Genomic DNA, 19,819 nt, shown 5'->3' with positions numbered 1-19,819 from the left:
TCCCTGCTCAAGTTGCTGACAATTCTGGTGTTGCGAACTAGAAACTTGACTTAATTTCACCCACAATGTGACAACCACAAACCCATAAACTATCCAACTTTCACAAACGTATCATCCTTTGTTCTTCATGCACATTCGAAAACAAACTATAATTAAAATCACGAAACTGGATTTCGAACGCCAATTGAAGAATCTCGAGCGCTTTGCATGCGAATATTTCGTGAATTTCTTTCGAGTTCAGCGAAACGAAATATTCGGCGTTAAGTGGTGGAAAAATACATATCAGGGGATTAACGCCAGTTTTAATTTATTCTCATGAATAGATTAAGGGATTATTGAGAAATCTCATTATTTTTGATTTCATATCCCTTAGAAAAATCTAAATGAAATTCTGTTCTGTTTATTTACGGTAAAATTGTTTTCATAAAGTTTTAGTTATTTTATTTGTTGAGAGGTTTAGGGAGCTATATTAAACAAGTAATGAAGAATACAATATAGGAGAGCTTTTTTGTGTGAAATGTAACATCACAGTCGATTTAAACAAACAACCTGTCGGTGCTATATTCTAATTTTCCGATAATTTTGGTGTCAGAGCTGCCCAAGTTTCATAAAATGAACAATAAAAGATGAAAATTTAAAATGAAGAGTTCAACTACAATATTACACAAGAGTATTAAAATACAATCACAGATAGATACATATTGTTTCTGGTCAATGATTCTCTAAATTCTCTAATTAAATGAAAACAAAAATATGAGCCATAGAATATTTGTATAATAAAAAATAAATTTCACATTAATGTAAACATGGTTCAGTTTTATGTTTTAATCGCTTCATTTAAAAATTGTTTATGTATAAATTTCCATCGTATTAGTAAAAATATTTGCTTTTGATTTAAATCCTGCACAATCAGATTTTACTGCACTGCATGAATGGTCCTAAACCGAAACTACATTTAATAAAGGATTTAGAATTACCACAACTGTTTAAAATTGTATTTTGAAATAGCTGAATGCACAGTATTTTGGATAAACAAAGCAAGGCAGACATTTTGTTGTAAACACAAAACTAATATCTTAATTAACAACCTCCAACTAACCTACATATTTAAAAAATTGACTAGCGCACGCACGCACATTAATCTAAAATTACGATCAATATTATATTTTATAAGGCAGGTATAGTGACGTAACTTGTGCACTTTAACAAAATAATAAAGTTTTATGGAAAAGATTGCTCACTTTGAAACTGTGAAGGAAACCACAAAAAATAAAAACTTAAGCGAGGATAATAAAACTTTCTGAGACTTATTACAATTGTTTAAAAGTGTTTCTACATTTTTATGTAACGTTCTCTATGTTGTCATCGTATTATTCATAAAAATCGCAATCAACGTAAAAACAACTTTAATAATGGTTGTTTTAAATTGCTTTATAAAAACACGAAGTTGAAATCATATGAAGCTTGCAAAAAAAGCAAAATTGCAAATGGCAAAATAGTCATATTAGGCTTTAATTTCCGTTAGAAGATTTAATATGATACGAGTAGATTATATTATTTTATTTATATACTTCATCAATTTTGGTTTAAATATAAGTGATTAATAAATTAAAGAATTAATATTTCTGTTTTATTATAGGGGGTTCCATTTTTATTGTTACAAATTTAATCAGGTGATAGAATATTCACTTTTAAGATAAAAGTTTCCTTTAAACATGTATCGAAAAATGTTATATAAAGGAGTTACATCCCTTAAAAGGGGTGCATCTTTTAATGGATTTTTTCCAATATTTTAGAAACCATTGTAGATAAAATTACAAAATTTGTTACAACTGATAACCTTTTTTATACACATAAATTCAAAGATAAAATATCGAAATTTTTACTCAGGAGCGTTCTAAACTGGAGGGGTTTAAGGTAAAACGTAGCCTAATTATTTTGTCTATGCCACTTTCAGCCACAAAATTCTAAATTTCATAGTTTTTAACAAGAAAGAGGTCACTTGCGTTTTTTCGATACAACTTACCGTTTTTGAGAAAAATCAGTTTACAATATGTGTTACAGACCATAAACTAGTTCATAATTTTAAATAACATATTTTTTTGTTAAATTGCGTATTATGTATTTTCAAATATTAATTAAAGAGTGTAATTCAAGTTTATTTTGATCAAATAAGTATTGTAACGTCTTTATAAGTAATGAAATAGTGGCTCGGGGCGTTTTTTATAATCCAGCCTCTATATGATGAAATTTATGAATGGATTGATTAATTAATTTTTTTTTGTTGCTACAAATTTTTGTATGGTTTCAGGAACTTCATTTGGAATACAATCAGATCGAACTGGTATCAAATCGCGCATTCGCTGGCTTAAATCATCTGCGAAAACTTAGCTTGAGCCATAATCGTTTGGCTGTTCTGTCAGGAGGACTTTTAGGAGGCGTTCCCACCATAATCTATCTAGATCTGCGATCCAACTATCTCGAGACGATTACATACGACAGCGTGCAGCCCATCATTCATAATCTGAAAAACGAGAGCAGCCACTTTTACATAGCAGGTGAGAATTTAAATTTGCCATTTTCTCCCGCCAAATTAACTTGTGTGTGTTTTGGAGAACACATCAAATGTCTCAAATTTTGAATGAAAACTAGCCTCTATTTTCAATGAACACTGACATGTTCATTGTAAAGAGGTGCTCGTAGGTATTTGTGAAATGACGTGTCTGCCGGATACATGATACTACTATAAATTTGAACACGCTATCAAAACGTTGAACGACATACTCAGCTAATGTATTCTAATAGCTGCCAATAACACAAAGTTAAAAATACACTTGCTTTAACACTTAACCGGGATGGTATTAAGGTCGTATGGCACTTTAGTTAATGTTACAAAAGTATCGATTCAAAAGGATGCGTAAGAACCTCCATCAACAAGAAAAGTGTTTACCTCTTAGCTTTGTACTTTGATAACAATAGTAATTGCATGGCGGAAATAAGTTAAAAGAGCTTGAATTTGTCTCGCGTTGACCTTTAGGTAAATCCTAGTTTCTCACTCTAAAAACTAAATGCTAATTGTTTTTCATTTGGCTGCTACTGTTTGAGAAGCAGTAATACAATCGATAATTGATTTAAATGTAATCAACAAAATTTTTAATTACTTTGTTTGAAATCAAATTGGGTAACATTAGTTTGTGTAGGTTGTGTTCTCTAAGCATGTTTTATGTTAATTAAATGAACTGCAAGTCCAGTAAACATGTTACACAATATGACCGACTGAGGTAAACACTAATAATAACGTAAAATTCACAGAATTGGAAATGTTGTCAATAAATTGTCTGTATATTATTGCTTCTCATACAACCATTCGAGTCTGTTTATTTTCCTAGAAACATGTAAGAAAGTGCTCGTCAAGTCATCTCGAGCGAAATTCGAAATCGATCAAAATAACTTCCAAATAGAATAAGAAATATAAATAAAATCTCTTGGCGGATGGAGTGGAAAACAAACACGTCCTACACTTAGCCTCATTTAACTTTTATTTTAACAACATCATACCTGTAATTTACAACGCTATAACAAAGCCATTCGTTAAAAACAAAGCGAAATTGTTGCCGCGTAAATCTCACCAATGGTAAACAAAATTTATGCAGAAAACTTTGCTTATATGTGTGATTTACATGTACGTTCGTATAAGCTACACTTGCTTTAAATTAAATACTGGAATATTACAGTATCTCGCTATATGGCTGAACGTTGAAACTGCTATAACTTTTCACTAACAAGTTTTCAACTACTCTTTATGGATTAACAAATAATGTAACAAAAACGAAATTAATTTTTTTTCAACTTTGATAGCTTCCTATAATGCAATGAATAAAGTGGAAGTAGGAACTAGGGTAATTTCAAGTGAACTGACCCGGCGCCTCCACCAAAAATGCAACCTTTTCCAATTTCTTTTCCAAATAGTTTAAAACTTCGGTTTGGAATTTTTGCTTACATATTTAGTCAATAATAATTATTTTATTGCATGTTTGTAAAAAATTAAGTACCAGCATTGATTATTTAATGTGATTTCAATTTAAATCTACACGACAAATAACATTGTTTAAATTTTTTTAGTTTCTTTTAATATGTGAACCTTTCTAAATTGTGCATTAGTAAGAAGATTTAAAAGCAAGCTTATTTCATGTTATTGCAATAATCCAGTTACTTCCGTTTTTGGAGAAGTACCTTCCTCTCCATCATCACAATTTCAATGTTTGTACGTGACAAATTGGTGAACTTGTGTCGGAATAGTAGTTGCAATGTGCGCCAAGCACTACTGGTCATTTAACTACATATGTCTCCTGTCTTATTTGCGGAGAGGACGTTCGGCTTCCGTTTCCTGCTTACGTGAGTTTTAACCAACATTACTCGCAAAGATATCCTAAACTGAAGCAGCAAAATTTTCAATTACCGATTTTTGCAAAACATAAATTTTAAATGCGATACCATAGAACTTATAATGCCTCAAAAACAATTTAGCAAAACTTCTGACAAGTTGCATAATATACTTGCATAAGTCCATATTATATGAACAAGTATTTTACTGTCTTTTTACTGCCCTGGAACTAAAAAGTCGACAAATAAAAGTTAAAATTTTAAACTTGCAACGAGCCTGTATTTATTCTAAATTTTTAACCAACCTGACACAATTAAAATTTCACACAGGATTCGTGGTACATACATCGAGGATTTTTACTACCACTAATGATTTTAATCAAAAACGAATTAGTTTCTTGTGCACCTTGGAAAATAATTAAGTGGTATTTGATTACAGTCGGGAAGCACATTTGCATAATTTGAACAGTTGGTCTTCGCATATAAAATTATGACTCAATTAACGCAAAAGAATTTTTACATTTCTTTGAATGGATGTTCGAGAAGGCTCTTTTCAAACGCAAATTTCTATGAAATTTATTCAAGTTCAAAGGTTTAGTCGTATATACTAATTTTATTTATGATCTTGTACGAGTGTGTAGCAGATAATTTTCCCTAAATAGCCATAAACCACCAAACCGTAAAGTATCTCCTTGCATCACTAAAACCACTCAATCTTGAGGCGAATATTTGAGAGTATCCTAACAAAAAATTTATTCAATATTTTTTACATTTCGCTATTCACTCACAGATGAAATGAAATAACTTTTTCGATATTACTTTCTCCAGCGAGTGCAAACCTGCCAATTTAATATTTAATATTGTTATTACCAATTTTCTCTAAACGCAGTGTAAAATTGACAAATGTACTTTCTAAACTTTATTTATAAAATTTGATTTTATTCCTTTTTTTTGTGGGGGGAATTCCTGAATTTCTTTGAAACCTAAAAACATAAATGTTTAGTCACTCTACTGAGAAGATAAGCTACGAGTAACTTTAGTTTTTCACATGTGTTATATTTGAGTTGATAAATCTAAAACAACGTCTGTGAAATATGTTGACAAACAGTTTACAAAGCTTAGTTGAAACTTTATGAAACGCTTTAATACTACCTATATACCTTTACCTTCTGGAGAAGAAACTCTAGGGGTTAAGTTAATGAGTTGATAACTGCTAAGCGAGGAAATGTTTCTTAAATGAAAGCCAAAGAACAAGATATGAAACACAAATAAAACATCTAAGATGATGTTGCACTTTGTTTCAAAAGTTATTAAAAGTAAACACAAGTTTTAAGCAAGAAATTATGAAAAATCTGCAGTTATCTTACATTTAAGATCAAATTAAATCCACAAAATCCAAATGATTTGTTTTCATCAAAGGTCTACCTACAATAAAAATAAACGTTCTAATTTTGTTATCGGTCAGTTGCTTCTAAGCCAAATCATCCCTTTTTCCTCCCCAAAAATATTCAGAGTAAAAGTCGTAAAAAACGGTGCGGCGTGCAAGTGTGACTCGTGTCGTGCAAATCTCGTTTTGACCCTTATAAGAATTGAAGATGTTTCCATCAGACGCATATCCTGACGGCGGTTAAATTGGTAAAAATTCCAATCATGGCATGACGTTGAAGAGGAATGATCTTTTAACATCCCCCTTCGTGATTTTGCCGGTCAACTTCTCTCTATGAGACGTTCTTTTTTAACAATTTGGGGGTCTGGAGCTGTCAAGTGTCGAGAATGAAACTCTTTAAGTTGTTGACGTTTTGTGATATTGTGTGTTACGAGAAAGGAGGGGATGAAAGAGATGACTGGACGAGGAATTTCGTGTTCAAATGTCCTTGCTACATCCTCGCCACATTTACGCTACATTTAGTTCTGCAATTGAACGGAAATTTTTAAAATTTTTACTTGCACACTAATTTAATTTCAGAAAGAATTATATCTGGCAGCATTTCGCTTGTGAATTGGGTTTATCAATGCCAACAACAAACTCGTAGTAATCTACATATCAAAGAGAATTGTGATAAGTTACAGTCAGCTTAGATAACCGTGTATTACAACTTGAATAGTGCGGGCTTCTTTACACACAGCACTTTACAAAGTTTGTAATTTGTAATGTTTAGTGCTTGTTAAGATTTACTTGAAGAATTGATCTTACAGTTTTACGTGGACTAGCTAAGTAGCACAAATTGTACGAATAAATTATTTTAGTATCATGTCGGAGGAAATAAATTTATTATGCCTGTGGCACATCCAAAGAAGATGTACTTAGGACAACAACAAAAAGCAATATTAATTAAGTAGAATAAGTTTAAGTTGTTTGAAGCACCAAGTTTATGATTAATTAACTGAAGAAATAAATTTTAATCAACGACATAAAAAGATTCTTAATTTAATCTAAAGAGAAAGTTATTAAAGTCATGCAAAAGGTAAAAAAGAATAATTTATTTGCATAACAAATTTTTAGATTAAACCCGTTTTGAATGTTAAAATATTTTTTCAGAACTGAAAAAATGATGCTTAATTCGCTGGGAAAAATTGGACAACAAATAAAACATATTCAGAGATTGCTTTCAAAGAATGAAAAGAAAACAGAACGGATTTAAAATTTTGTTCCTAATAGATCTCTCGGTGTTTTAATGGAAAAGTTCAGTTCACAGATATTGCAAAAAATATTAAATAAATGTGCACCGGAAAATTTCTCGGTCCGAGTATAGCATCTAATTTTAACATTTGCATAGACAAGTTCGCTGAAATTAATTAAAATTCATCAAAGTTTCATTCAAAAATATGTACTGCAGCTTTGAAATATTCGTTGTGTTTATCAAATTGAAAATTGAACTTTTTATTTGAATTTCATGTTGCAAAACAATTTGTAATTATAAATTTTTGATCTATACAATCAAATATTTACCAGAAAATTAAAAAAAAACGGTTCTATTTTATTTTCGATTGAAGTGAGTTTAATTAGAATATAATTAAGATTTACAATTTTAATTTGAGACGTTGATGTAGCTGAATTCCGTTAACTCGCACCAATAACTCTCCCTTACACTCATAAATCCACAAACAAGTGTTCTTAATCTGTTGTGCATTTCTACACGCTGATGTATGGTATAAGTAGGAGTTATAATCTCCAAAGCAATGGGGAACCAACATGAAGAAATTAAATTTATTAAAGTCGTTCTTAACTGATGTTGTACGACTGAATGTGCTTCTTGAATTTTATTTTCCATTAAAGTGAAAATTCCTTGTAGGTTTTGCATGAATCATGATGCAAACACGCTACTTTTTTAATGCACTGTCTAGTTTAGTTCGGTCGTAAAACCACTGCGTTTGTGGGGAAGAGTTTTATTTTCAGACCTGTCTTAAATGTAAACGGCTCTACCATAACGTGTCACGTTTTTAGTACAACATATTTATTATTATTTTTTGAACTTTACAAATATACACGCTGTCAGTGCTATCGCCCAAAAATTCAATACTTTTCTCAAACCGCGCTTGTTAAGCGAGTTTTTCATATTAATCACACAGATTCATATGTTTCAGAAATAATTCTCGTTGAGTCCATTTATGTGTTATTATTACTCATATATATTATTCAGTTTGTGGTCACTCAACAAAATCACAAAGTCGTACTTATCTCACAATCCCTTTTCGGCATGAAATGTTTGTTTAACTTTGTTGGCATAATTAGACAAATAACATACAAATGTGTATGCCATTTGATTCAATCAGGGTAATTAACTTACCTCTACTGAAGGGAATAAAATAGGAACATAAGTAATGAAATTATCCTGGAAACCAGTTCAGTTTAACTAGTAATAATAGCATTTGGCGGTACATCTAGCACAAAATGAATTACTAAAAACAATCCACGATTGCACTATATTGTGTGTCTTCCGGAGGAACATTGCCCACAAGCAAAAGTATCACCGGTAAACCGAGAGTGTAAAACATTAACGCTAGACGTGTCTGGATTATAAATCAATTCCCTGTTTCAACCCAACATTAATTAGAATCATTAAACCGTAATAGATCATAAATTTTAAGATATTTCATCGGTTTCACGTGTCTTGAGGAAGTATACACGGGATATTTATACACTCGACGCGGTGCATATTAATTTTAAATAAAGTTTTCATTTAAACGTCGCTTAATATTTATTGGAGAGACAACACAAAGTTGTGACACACCCCTGGCAACGTTTTTAAAATTCCTTGTTAGTATTCATGATACCAACTTTCGGGAAACTGCAACTCCTAGCTATTCAAATCAGGAACAACTTCCAAAGACAAATTCACTGAAATTATTTCTTTAATTTAACACCCCMCATTACTCGCGTTGTCAACTGTCCATCATTTCACATCCTCTCTTTCCTTTATTTCTCTTTTTATAGAGGTGTTGAACCCTAATTAAAATATACAAGATTGATGAAATGTAATCCATCTTTAAAATGGTTAGCCCAAAGAAACTTTTATCTGATATAACGTTGCATGTTTTAACGACAAAATGTCAAGACCTTAAAAGAGGAAAAAAACACCACAGTAAAAAATTATTCGATTTGTTTTATTCAATATTTTATTCAGTATTGTAATATAGAATCTTGTTTGATCAGTAAATTCATTCAATTCATCATAAAAGACGAAGATAACATATCGATACGCGACTGTAACAATACGTACAAGTGCAGCACAAATCTCCTGAACTGAATTTAAGATAAGTTCTTTGAAATTGCAGTAAATTTTGCTGTACGAGTTCCCTGAAAGATTTCATCCGAATCGAAAACTTCGCAGCAAAAGAAAAAAACATGTGACAAGTGCTGATGTCAGTGAAATGATTCGTTTCTACAAAACCTTGAAAATATTAGAGCAGAAACATTATGTTAATAAAATTAGAATTGAACAAAATTTTATTTGAATTATCTAAGTTGATCGCACTAGCGCTTATAAAGTGTATTGGAAGCAATTATTTTGTTCGCTGTATAAAATTTGATGTGTTTGGAAGTTTGTTGTTGATGTTTTCAACTTCCGAAAGCAATTAAATTAAATCTGTGATGGTATGTAATATTTGTTTCCCCCATCAATTTTTCGTAATAACACGAATTTTCACACTGAAATCTAAAACGTAATAGTCAATTAAGAGGCATGAATATTAAAAGCTATTATTTCTTTACGAACCATATTCAAATAAATCACGTTTTGTGAAACACAGAAATAGGCATAAAATAACGCAAGATTGAATCTCAATGAAATATTTTCATTTAACACGGAACTTCATTAAGGATTGAAAATACAAAAACACAAAAATTAGAACAAAAGAAGATTTTTTAAAATTTTTAGCGAATAAAAGACTTCCTGCGATAATCCCTTATCGATTTAACCCTTAGGAACCGCATCAACATTTTCAAGCAGTTTTTTATTTTATTTGAGAGGTCACATCCATGATAAAAAACCGAAACAAGGATTTTCATTATTAATGTAAAACAATATGAGGGAAAAAAGAGGGTTGTTTTCCAAAACTTTGCATGTTCGTTTTATTGCTCCTAAATGAAAATCGAAAGGAGAACAATTATTCCTGAAAAATGCAAGCTAAAGTCATAAAGTTGCCATCAAGATCTCATGAGATCTCACCCCTTCTGGCAATTAAGTGTAGAATATGTAAATCTGTGAACAATCATTCCTCTAATATTGTTGGTGTGTTATCTTGCGTAATATACTTAAGTTGCAGTTAATGCGACGTCAAAGCGGTGAAGTCCCGTCAACTTTGTCAAGTTAGAAGTTTGACATCTTGCAAGTTCCTTTTGCCTCAATTATYAGATAAGTAGTTCAAGTTTGCGACCTGAGAAGTGGTTGAGCTTCAGTCRACCCGTGTGCAYATTATCATGTMGCCTATTTTTAAAATATTTCAGACGKTTCAATTTATTCAAATGGAAATGTCGCGACTCACATTTTTCCATGAGAAAGAAGCACCAATTAAGGTCTGTGACAGGCCTTAAGTTTATTTTTATTTAAAACTTGTGTGATCGAATTATGTCGTATTTTCTCATTGCACTTTAATCTCGGTTTAATTCAACTGCAAGCTTACACATTTATGCATTCTCAAGAAGCTCATTAAGATCCAGACTACGTAAACTTAAATATACCTGAGGATGTTAAACCAATTTTAGATTTTGGTGCTAGTAATTCTAGAGTTACCAAACATTGTAACGCTTTGTTTCAACTTTATTTTACCAAGAATATAAAACGGCTGAAATTACACGAAGTGAAATGCCAGATACCTGAGAGTTTCATCTTTGTTTGCAGAAATACTAAAAGAAATTGCTGCAGCGTCATGCTAATTGGATTTTTCCCGACATTTTATTTGATGCATTTTCGCTGAATTAATGTCAAAAGACTCTTAAACCCGAGTCGAATATCAATAGTTGGATTCTGTTACATACCATCTATTCAATAGAACATTATGATATTGCTGTGGCAGTCGTCTTATACTTACAAAATGCGTAAACCACCTTTCTAGACCCTCGTTATTGACTGAGAGTGCAATATTACACACCCTGCGGTGAAAGGGAGCGAAAGTGAAAACTGACCTTAGAAGAAGTCAGCGAAACTTCATTTAGTGCTACTTAGAATCAAATAAAGAAAAATTAGATTTTTTAATATTGAAAAATCGATTTCTATTTCTTTTGTTTAAATATTTTATATACTCGTATAATTTTTGTTTAAATATATTTAGCTTCATAATTTTTCCAGAAATGTAAAAATCTTGGTAGGTCAAATTTCAGCCGATTACAATACTTTCCTTATAGGATAAGGAAAGTAAAAAACGTTTGTTAGACTACTTCGAAACACCAAATGTTTTGTACATGCATTCCAATCACATACTGTTAATATTTTTATATTTTTATACATCAATTTTTTTTACAATTTTTTTTATGTCTTTTAGACCTATTTGAAATAAGAGTATATTATTGTTCAAAAAAACTCCTCGGATTTAAGTAAAATATTGCATCTTCAGTCATTTGTTTGATGTCCAAATATTATACAGGATGCGCCCAAGAGAAAAATCCCATGTAAGATAAGATACCAGGACCATGGAAAAAATGTTTAAAAAATTCTATCTATAAAAATTTCGAAGTTATGAGTGTAAATTTTGCACTTTTACTCTATTTATTTCTGTTGGAAAAATAATTTTCCAAGTTTTTTTGCTACAGGCTATTAAAAGAGGAAACAAGGAAGCTGTATCCCAAAATGTAACTCTGTTTAATGTTATTTGTGGCTTTTATTGGCAAAATTTGTGTACCTTTACTAAATATAAAAAAAACATATACAAGAACATCAATATCATTAAATAGACGTAAAAAAATGTCAAATATCAAAAAATAAATGTCAAAATTCGATGACAGATAGAATTTTTTAAACATTTTTTCCATGTTCCTGGTATCTAATCCTATTTAAAGTTTCTTTCTGGGGCGCGAGTTCTGACACACCCTGTATATTTCAAATTACGTTCATGTTTGATTTCAGCAAATAAATCTATATTACCGTTAGTTGAATAAGAGCTTTTTCGTGGTGAATGTATTGTAGCGGCTGGCAGGATAACTAATTTAGTATTTATCACGAAATTTCCGAATCAGCAATGAATTCCACTTCTATAACCTAGTTGATTATTTCTTCTCCCTTTTTAAACTTGTTTGAAAAGTAAATAGGACATTATTAAAACTGTTGGGAGTAATTTTTGGAGCTATTTAATTAAGAAAAACTATTCGTGTTGAAAAATGAAAAGTCAATAACGTTGCTGAAACTTTGTGTGCTAATATCGCCTTTGAGCAGTTTTCGTCCGGCTCTGGTGAAGCAAAAAAAAAGCTGGGATTACCGCTTTTGAAATGCTCAATCCGTCTTTTAATATATCAAAATTTGCTTCAAGTCTTTGGGCGGTTTTCGTCTAGCGATTGTGAAAGGTAGCGCATACATAATTAAAATTATGAGGTGGTGGTATCGATTCGGTGGTGTGCAGTCGGTGAACGTTGGTGTTTGTCCAAATCCCCCGCGAAAACCCAAAGCCTAATTTGCATCGGTACCTTTAACACCTTCGTCTATGGAAGGCTGAGTCGATGGAAATGCCCACCGGCGACCTTCACTTTGTATGCTAATCTTCGACATGGAGAAAGAAAGCCGTAGATAGACACGTAATCATTTTATTGCAAATGAAAAACGTGAACTCTGACTTCATTTGAATTGAAACTATTTTATCTTCCTCCTCGTTTGAAGTGCACCTCTATTACTTCCCCGGATGCAACCGCGATACGAATTAGGAAAAGGATCATCACAACTCCCTTTAGTTAACTCGCCAGTTCCACACTGCAATTTTCAAAGAACTTCAAGGGAGTTCCGGAAGGTTCTTATTCGCGTCGTGATTAAATTTCAGAAAGGAACCACCGACTTTTTCCTATTTTATAACTCAATTCGATACTAGTATGAAAGTCATTCATAGGACCGAGGATTAGTTCTGACGAGACTCACGAGGGGGTTGACGACACAAAATATTCCTAACTCGTTCCAGCTTTTATATTACATCCTTATTTTATTTAACCACCTACACGTAACATTTAAATTACTTTTTCTCATCACAGCTTTATGGGAGCTGGTGTTAGCTGAATAAAATCTCTAATAAAATCTTAGATTAATTGGAATTTACGATACCTTCTCTCACTTCCACGATTTTACACTTGTCTTATAAACTTTATAATTAAATAACACAACCTCATTTATTTTACTACAAAAATTAACTTCATAAACTCGCAAACACAGCACTAGCCAAAAAAATCTGAAAACTCATTAATCTCACCTCAAATTAATATTAAAGAAAATACGCGTCAAAACTTATAAAAACAAAATAAATTAAAGTCGTAATATGTGGAGTGAATTACATTGATTTTATGAGCCCACASAGAACGTGTGCTTTKCCATTGCCAATATAGACAATATTAGCTAGAAAGTTAGTAATAGCAGCACAATTCTCGCACAATTAATGATGGAAATACAGTTTTGCAAGGCAAAAGCGCTATACGGTCGCACTATCTACTTCATGCACTCCTAAATTACCAAATTTAGTCATGTGAATCTTATCTGGAATATTTGATGCACTCTCATCTAGCATGCTCGAGAGCAAAGCTCGTGCTTTGAGTTTTTTAAATCGAAGTCAATTTGTGTTTCGTGTCAAATTTAGCAAATCATGCAAACGAATTTGTATTAATCCTGAAAGCAAAAACGTTTGATTCTCTTGGGACGTCGTTTACAATGCCGTGTTATCGGAAATATAATTCGATGAAAAAAAGATTACGAGAGTAATGTAAAATCACTGACAATATAATTGAGATCGATAGGGTGTCGAAGTAATTACAGAGCGATTCACGCGATATATCCTGGCATTAAATAGCTAGAGCTTGAATACGAAATTCTCCTGTTTCGTGCATGCTGTCTTTATCTGAGAGTTGAGTCCCTACCTAAAGACACTTTACGTCGATTATGTGTTTTGTCTGATCGATAAGCTTTGTAAACTTTGCTTGATCACATGAAGGGTCTCTTCCAGTGCTTCGGTTTCTCTGGTTATTCAAAACTAAAACTTAACGTAATTAAGGCTTACGTTTGGCTAACATTGTTAGTAACACTATCGAGTTTCAAACTAACACTATCAACGAAACCAAATCAGATTTTCACCCTGTTTAGAAATATAGCGCGACCGTTTAACTTAATAAAATAATCATCGCAACTACCAACTCAACTCCATTACCAAAACAAATCTCGAACATTTCAATTTAAATTTAATAAAAAGTTTTATTTAACTTAGACGCTCGCAAAGAAAGTTATTTATAAAGATATACAAGACATTCTAATTTAATATTACTTTCAAATTCGATTCATCTTAGAAATTTACTCTGATACTTATAGCTTCCACTCAAGTTGTACATATTTGATTTATTGTTATGTTTAGTTTAAATTATAGTTTGCAATATTTTATTATTTACACGCGTCAGTTGAGTTGTTGATAACTAATTTCGAATCATTATTTTATTTACGACTTGAATTTCAACTATGAACAAGCTGATCAGATTTAGATTAAATTTTAAAATTTAATTTACTTCAATTATTAAATGAAATTTTAATAAACACATTAGCCACATTACAAATCTGTTCATATGAGAACTGTGTAAAAACTGGACAGTTACGACTTTTGCTTTATTTAAACAATAAACAGAATAAATGTGATTTTAATATGCAGTACAATATCTATTTCCTCGTCCTGTTAATGGTTCTTGAATCAGTTTCAACAAACTTTTCCACATTTGCTTTACAATTTATAGTACAGATAACTAAAGGCCAAAACGAGCAAAAACTTATCCAAAAATGTATTAGCTTTTGTATGCAGAGTTTTAGAGTATAAATATTTAATCAGGTGATAATATTGTCATGTGAACGCCTGAAAATTAGGTAAACAGTACTATTCAGGCACATTTACTTTTCCTGATGCAAAGTAAACATCGGTCAGGTTAATTAAATAGCATTTTATAAACTTTGTATGTTTCAATCACTATCAATTTTACTTTGTGTCTGTACTGATACTGATCATTTATTTTGTCTGAACAAATATTATTTGTATGCTAAACCGGTTTATTTTAATTGAAACATCTGTTCATTGGACCGTTTTCAATTACTTCGATTGTTGACTGATTGTAGTTTTTTACAGTTTTCAGTGCGTTTCCACCCTTCTGCGTATTAAAATCATAAATTTTGATTTATCGTCGTGTAGGATTAGTTCGTTCATTTTGCAGAAGTTTATGAATTATTTATGAGTATTATGACTTTTGGTTTATTAGGTTTAGCATTTCATACGAAATCCCTGTTAGCAAGGAAATGCAACCGCAATAGGGATTGAACGGCATTATTACGGAAGTATACAGTTGAAGTAAGGGCAAAAGAGAAAGTCAACTTCGCGAGTGAAAAGCGTGTTGGATGGTGATACTCTTAAAGGGTAAAAGTTTCGTGTTTAAAAGTTTACCGTTTCGTCGTCAGTTACATTTGCATGTTTACCTTGAATTTAAGAAATGTTTTATAAAATTCGCTTCTTTAATTAGCTAAAGTGAACATCAAACATCAATGATATTATTTATTAAACGCTAAAACTCCAAGCATCAAAAGACCATTAAGATGGCCTCTTGACAAAAAAACAGATGTTTAATGTTCAACTGTAACTTAATAAGTAACCGATGAATAGTTTCGATGGCTTTGCACGGCTTTAATATGATTGCGAAATTTATATCGCATCATAAATTTTACTTTGAGAATATTGTAGCATTGAACTAAGCCGATCGTCTCACGAAATTTACATCATCCCGCTATACAATTCACGTTGAGCCATATAGAATTACACTACCCAGTCTTCCCCATCCAAAATTGTAATTTTCCAAAAACCGATTGCCGCAAAGTTCAAACTTCAACTAGAGCTTTTAGTGGCTTGCACATACTCATCCTGGACGGTAATTGACTACATTATCATACTTTCAACTTCTCTTCTTGTAATTCTTCGCATTTACTTCTACGCTTATAACAGATTCAATTATGTTTCTATGAATTTCCAAACTCGCAAAAGTTACTTTCGTTATTCATCAACTTCATGCGACGTCACCCAACTATTATATCTCATTGACAACGGCGGTTAATAAATCACAACTAAATTTTGACGATTTGTTAAATTTAATGGATGTTTCTGAAATACTTCTTTCATAATTTAACATGGAGAATGGCGCAAAAAACCTTTAATTATTTAGACCCGTCTCGCAGACACAAACATTTCATTTTCACTCAATGTTTGCTTCAGACACATTTTAAAAAGAATCAAAATAACGCAAGTTCTCAAAAGGGAACACGTTTCTGGATTTTATTGGCTCATTTGACTCACCCAAACTTGCAAGTACTCTCAAGCCAATTAAACCCACAAGTTACAGTAAAGTCGTATCAATGACAGTGTTATATCATTTCGTCTGGAGTTAGGGTGAGGCCTCCCTTATAGTGTCGTCAAAACTGTCAAGGTTCCATAAAGGGTGTGTGATATGCTTGTAATATAAAAGGGTGCACGCAAAATAAATACAAAAGATAAAAGCAAACACCTTCAATTCCGTCTCTTGGAAAAATTTAGTGTATAAATTATTACAAAATAAAAAGCAGGTGTTTAATAACAGCAAAAAAGGTTTAGAGGAATCGCGCATCGGTGGCAATTAGAAAAATTAATTAAAAAGAGCTGAAATGGTGGGTCTAATCTGTCTTTAACAAAACTTTTATTAGGAACAAAGAACCGAAAGTTCTGAGAATCTAGATGAAAGCAAATGAAACTTTTTTCCTTCGATCTACATTCTCGATCCGTTTTTCATGTAATTAATTGAAGTTTTCCGATCAAAGTAATAAAATAAAAAGAAAAATCCACGAAAAGCATTATTAAGCTCTAATGGACTCATTACACATGTCCTCAGTTCAAAGCTCGCTGTTAATAATTTTCCAATGAAAGCTTTTCGATTTTTTAGAAAAAAAATTGATTTAATTTATTACACCGAAGACAAGTGTCGAGAAAAATATTTGGCAATATGACAGGCGACGCTTTAAACGACCATTTTGGTTGTTTTATTGGGGTGTTGCTCTATAAAGAAACTGGATCTGTACGACCCTTTCCTCGATAAATCTTGGTTCACTATATTATTTTGCGCTGTGCCCCTTCTGTCTCTTTTTCCCGTTGATTTAGCACTGTTAATACACAAAGATATGATAATGTACCTTTAATCCTCGTCACATGTCGTGTCTGGTGGTAATCTCATAAGGGATTTCACCAAGTCAAACGTTCAATGCTACTTGTTTTATTGGCACTGTTGGTATTAATAGTTAATGTAAACAGGGGTGGAGTGTGTACCTTAGGGAACCGAAAATGTCTGTTTTTTTCCCAACAAGAGGGCCCCCTTTTTAATTAAACTAAACCGGTCCCAATGCACTTGTACTGGCATTATTATGAAAAAATTCAAGCACGTTCAACATGCCGATTTTGGGAATTAATTAAGTTGGAATAGATTCCGGCTTCTCGCTTATTCAAAATAAAATTCAGGATACAACAGATTATGTCGTAATGGGGCCCGAGAGATAGCAAAATATACCTTCGTTATTACACATTTATTAATATGGGCTTCCCCTGTTAGGCAACCCCTCTGTTAAGGTTGTTTTAAAACCAATGATAGCTGACCACATGTGGCGTAAAACTCGATTTTACGGCCAGTTTTCCATTTAGATTTTATAAAAGCTGGAAGGGTTTTAATGGATAGGCAAGTTTTAGAAGTGAAATAATTTTATTCGGTTTACTTCTTTATAGACTCCAGGTTTCAATGAGAATTTCAGATGATTAAAAACACAAAGACTCATTTTTAATTAATCATATCCAAGTCTTTACAGTTTTTATTTCTGAGACTCAGCTTATTAGAAAATTAACATTTTGCAAAGAAATAATTAATTTTACGTAATAAAACCAGTCATGAACTTGAAAGCTAGTCTATTATTAGAAGGCTTCTTGAAAAAATTAAATTTCCGCTTTCTGAAACACTTTATTATAGAATCATGGAAAACAGTCACAAATAATATGAAGATTACGTTGAGTTTAGAAACTGCGTTTTTTGAAAACACAATTTCTTACAAAATTATGCAACACGAATAAATTAATTTGCTTATTATGATTATAAATAAAGATACTTAATAAATCTTCAAGAACGTGTTACTACAGAAAACTGTCCAAAACGAGTTTATTTTCATCTCTGAAAGTCTCCTATCATTGATCGCTTCATATTAAATGTATCCTTCATTCATAAACGAACCGTATTATTGCTGGCATGAGTCCATAAACGATATAAGTCTAACAATTATTGTAACATATTTGTATACATTATGCAGTATATGAACAATAGTCTGCATTGAATTTGCCCTATCTGCACGATACGAATTATTAATTATTGTTACACAGTTATCTACCAATCAATATGCGAGTTAACTACGAGGAGGACCAAATTATAAATTATTTATGTAAATTAACTACTGCTTCTTTAGAAGAATTAAATATTAGGCGAGACTAAGTAAAACTGTCAAACTTTTGACGTTTGCTTTCTTCAACACAGAGAATGTTTGTAAATGCTTTACTGAATATAGCACGTATCATAATTTATTTGAAAATTAATTCCGTGTAGGTAGAGAGAGTGGTCCTCTACACATTACCGTAATGGATGTAGATATGAATCAACTCTGTGTTGCATTTACATTGCTAGTAGCACTATTTAAATTGAAATTGGTCTAAAACAATAAAAAAGAACAGAAAAGGTAAAGAGTTGCATGTGAGCAATTCTCTCTGTTCTTTAATATGAATTTGGAATAGAGCCATAGCCTGGTATTAAAGTAAACTGCAAATAAAACGCATTTAAAAACTGCTCCAACGATATTAAAATGTTTACTCCACACACAAGAAAAAAAATTATTTCCTTAAAAAACTTAGATGTTTATTCATCGAAGGAAAAAGGAAAACTTGGGATTAAATATTCAAAAATCGTTCGACATTTAAATCATATTTGATGTTTATTTTACCACTGAATCGTTTACAATGGTTCAGAAAATAATTTTGTTTATACTTTTTCTTGTACAAACTTTTTTTGGACGTTTATTGAATTTATGCATTTGCATGTCATTTGTCAAAATATGGAGTAGCCGAGTAGTATTTTATTTATCCAGAGAAGATTGACTCATTCGTAAAAAAATCAATTTGTTTGATACACGGCTTTTCACTTTCCAGCGAAACAACATTTTAAATTAAAAAATTGGTTTGGTCAGAAAATTTCGAATTGAATGGAGGATGAAATTAGTCCAGTTTTCTCGCTGTTGGAAAAATCATGTACACCGTTAAATCAGATTCCAGTTAATGACACTTAATTTAATTAAAACTATCACATTTAAACAACCGTATTGCGGAATAATCTAATTAATTTTTCCAACGAGCCAAATTTATATTCAAACCGGCATTAGCTATAGATCATTCAGAATAAAATTGAATTTATTGTACTAGATAAAATCCAATCAATAGTAATTTCGGTACGAAACTCAAATTGCGGCCGAGTATTTCTGCCGAGCATTTTATAAAATGGGAAAACGGGTATCTAAACTAGAAACCAATTTGAAGCTGTATGAACAAACTAACTAAATTACTTTTGAAAAAGAGGGCAGCAGCAATTAAATGGGGTATTTTAACAGCAAATGCTGTGCCTCATTTGTCCATATTCAATATCTAACAGATCGGAGCAACATCAATAACGATCGCGGAGCTATGCGCC

At 31.7% G+C, this 19,819-nt stretch overlaps 1 protein-coding gene across 4 annotated transcripts in view; it reads left to right on the top strand.

The window, feature by feature from the left end:
- The window catches only part of LOC123004914 (connectin), a 123,792-nt gene that overhangs the window by 85,539 nt on the left and 18,434 nt on the right, over positions 1–19,819 (top strand). For all 4 annotated transcript variants that reach the window (XM_044398442.1, XM_044398441.1, XM_044398443.1 and 1 more), the window contains one exon: positions 2,312–2,558. In XM_044398442.1, the coding sequence (XP_044254377.1) occupies positions 2,312–2,558 (247 nt within the window). The remainder of the gene's footprint in view (positions 1–2,311; positions 2,559–19,819) is intronic.

The sequence above is a fragment of the Tribolium madens genome, unplaced genomic scaffold (genome assembly GCF_015345945.1).
Source record: "Tribolium madens isolate multiple individuals breed KSU strain unplaced genomic scaffold, Tmad_KSU_1.1 Scaffold_20;HRSCAF=117;Tcas5.2_LG4, whole genome shotgun sequence".
Lineage (NCBI taxonomy): Eukaryota > Metazoa > Arthropoda > Insecta > Coleoptera > Tenebrionidae > Tribolium > Tribolium madens.
Note: the sequence above shows the minus strand (reverse complement) of the source record. Positions and strands in the feature narration are given on the sequence as shown.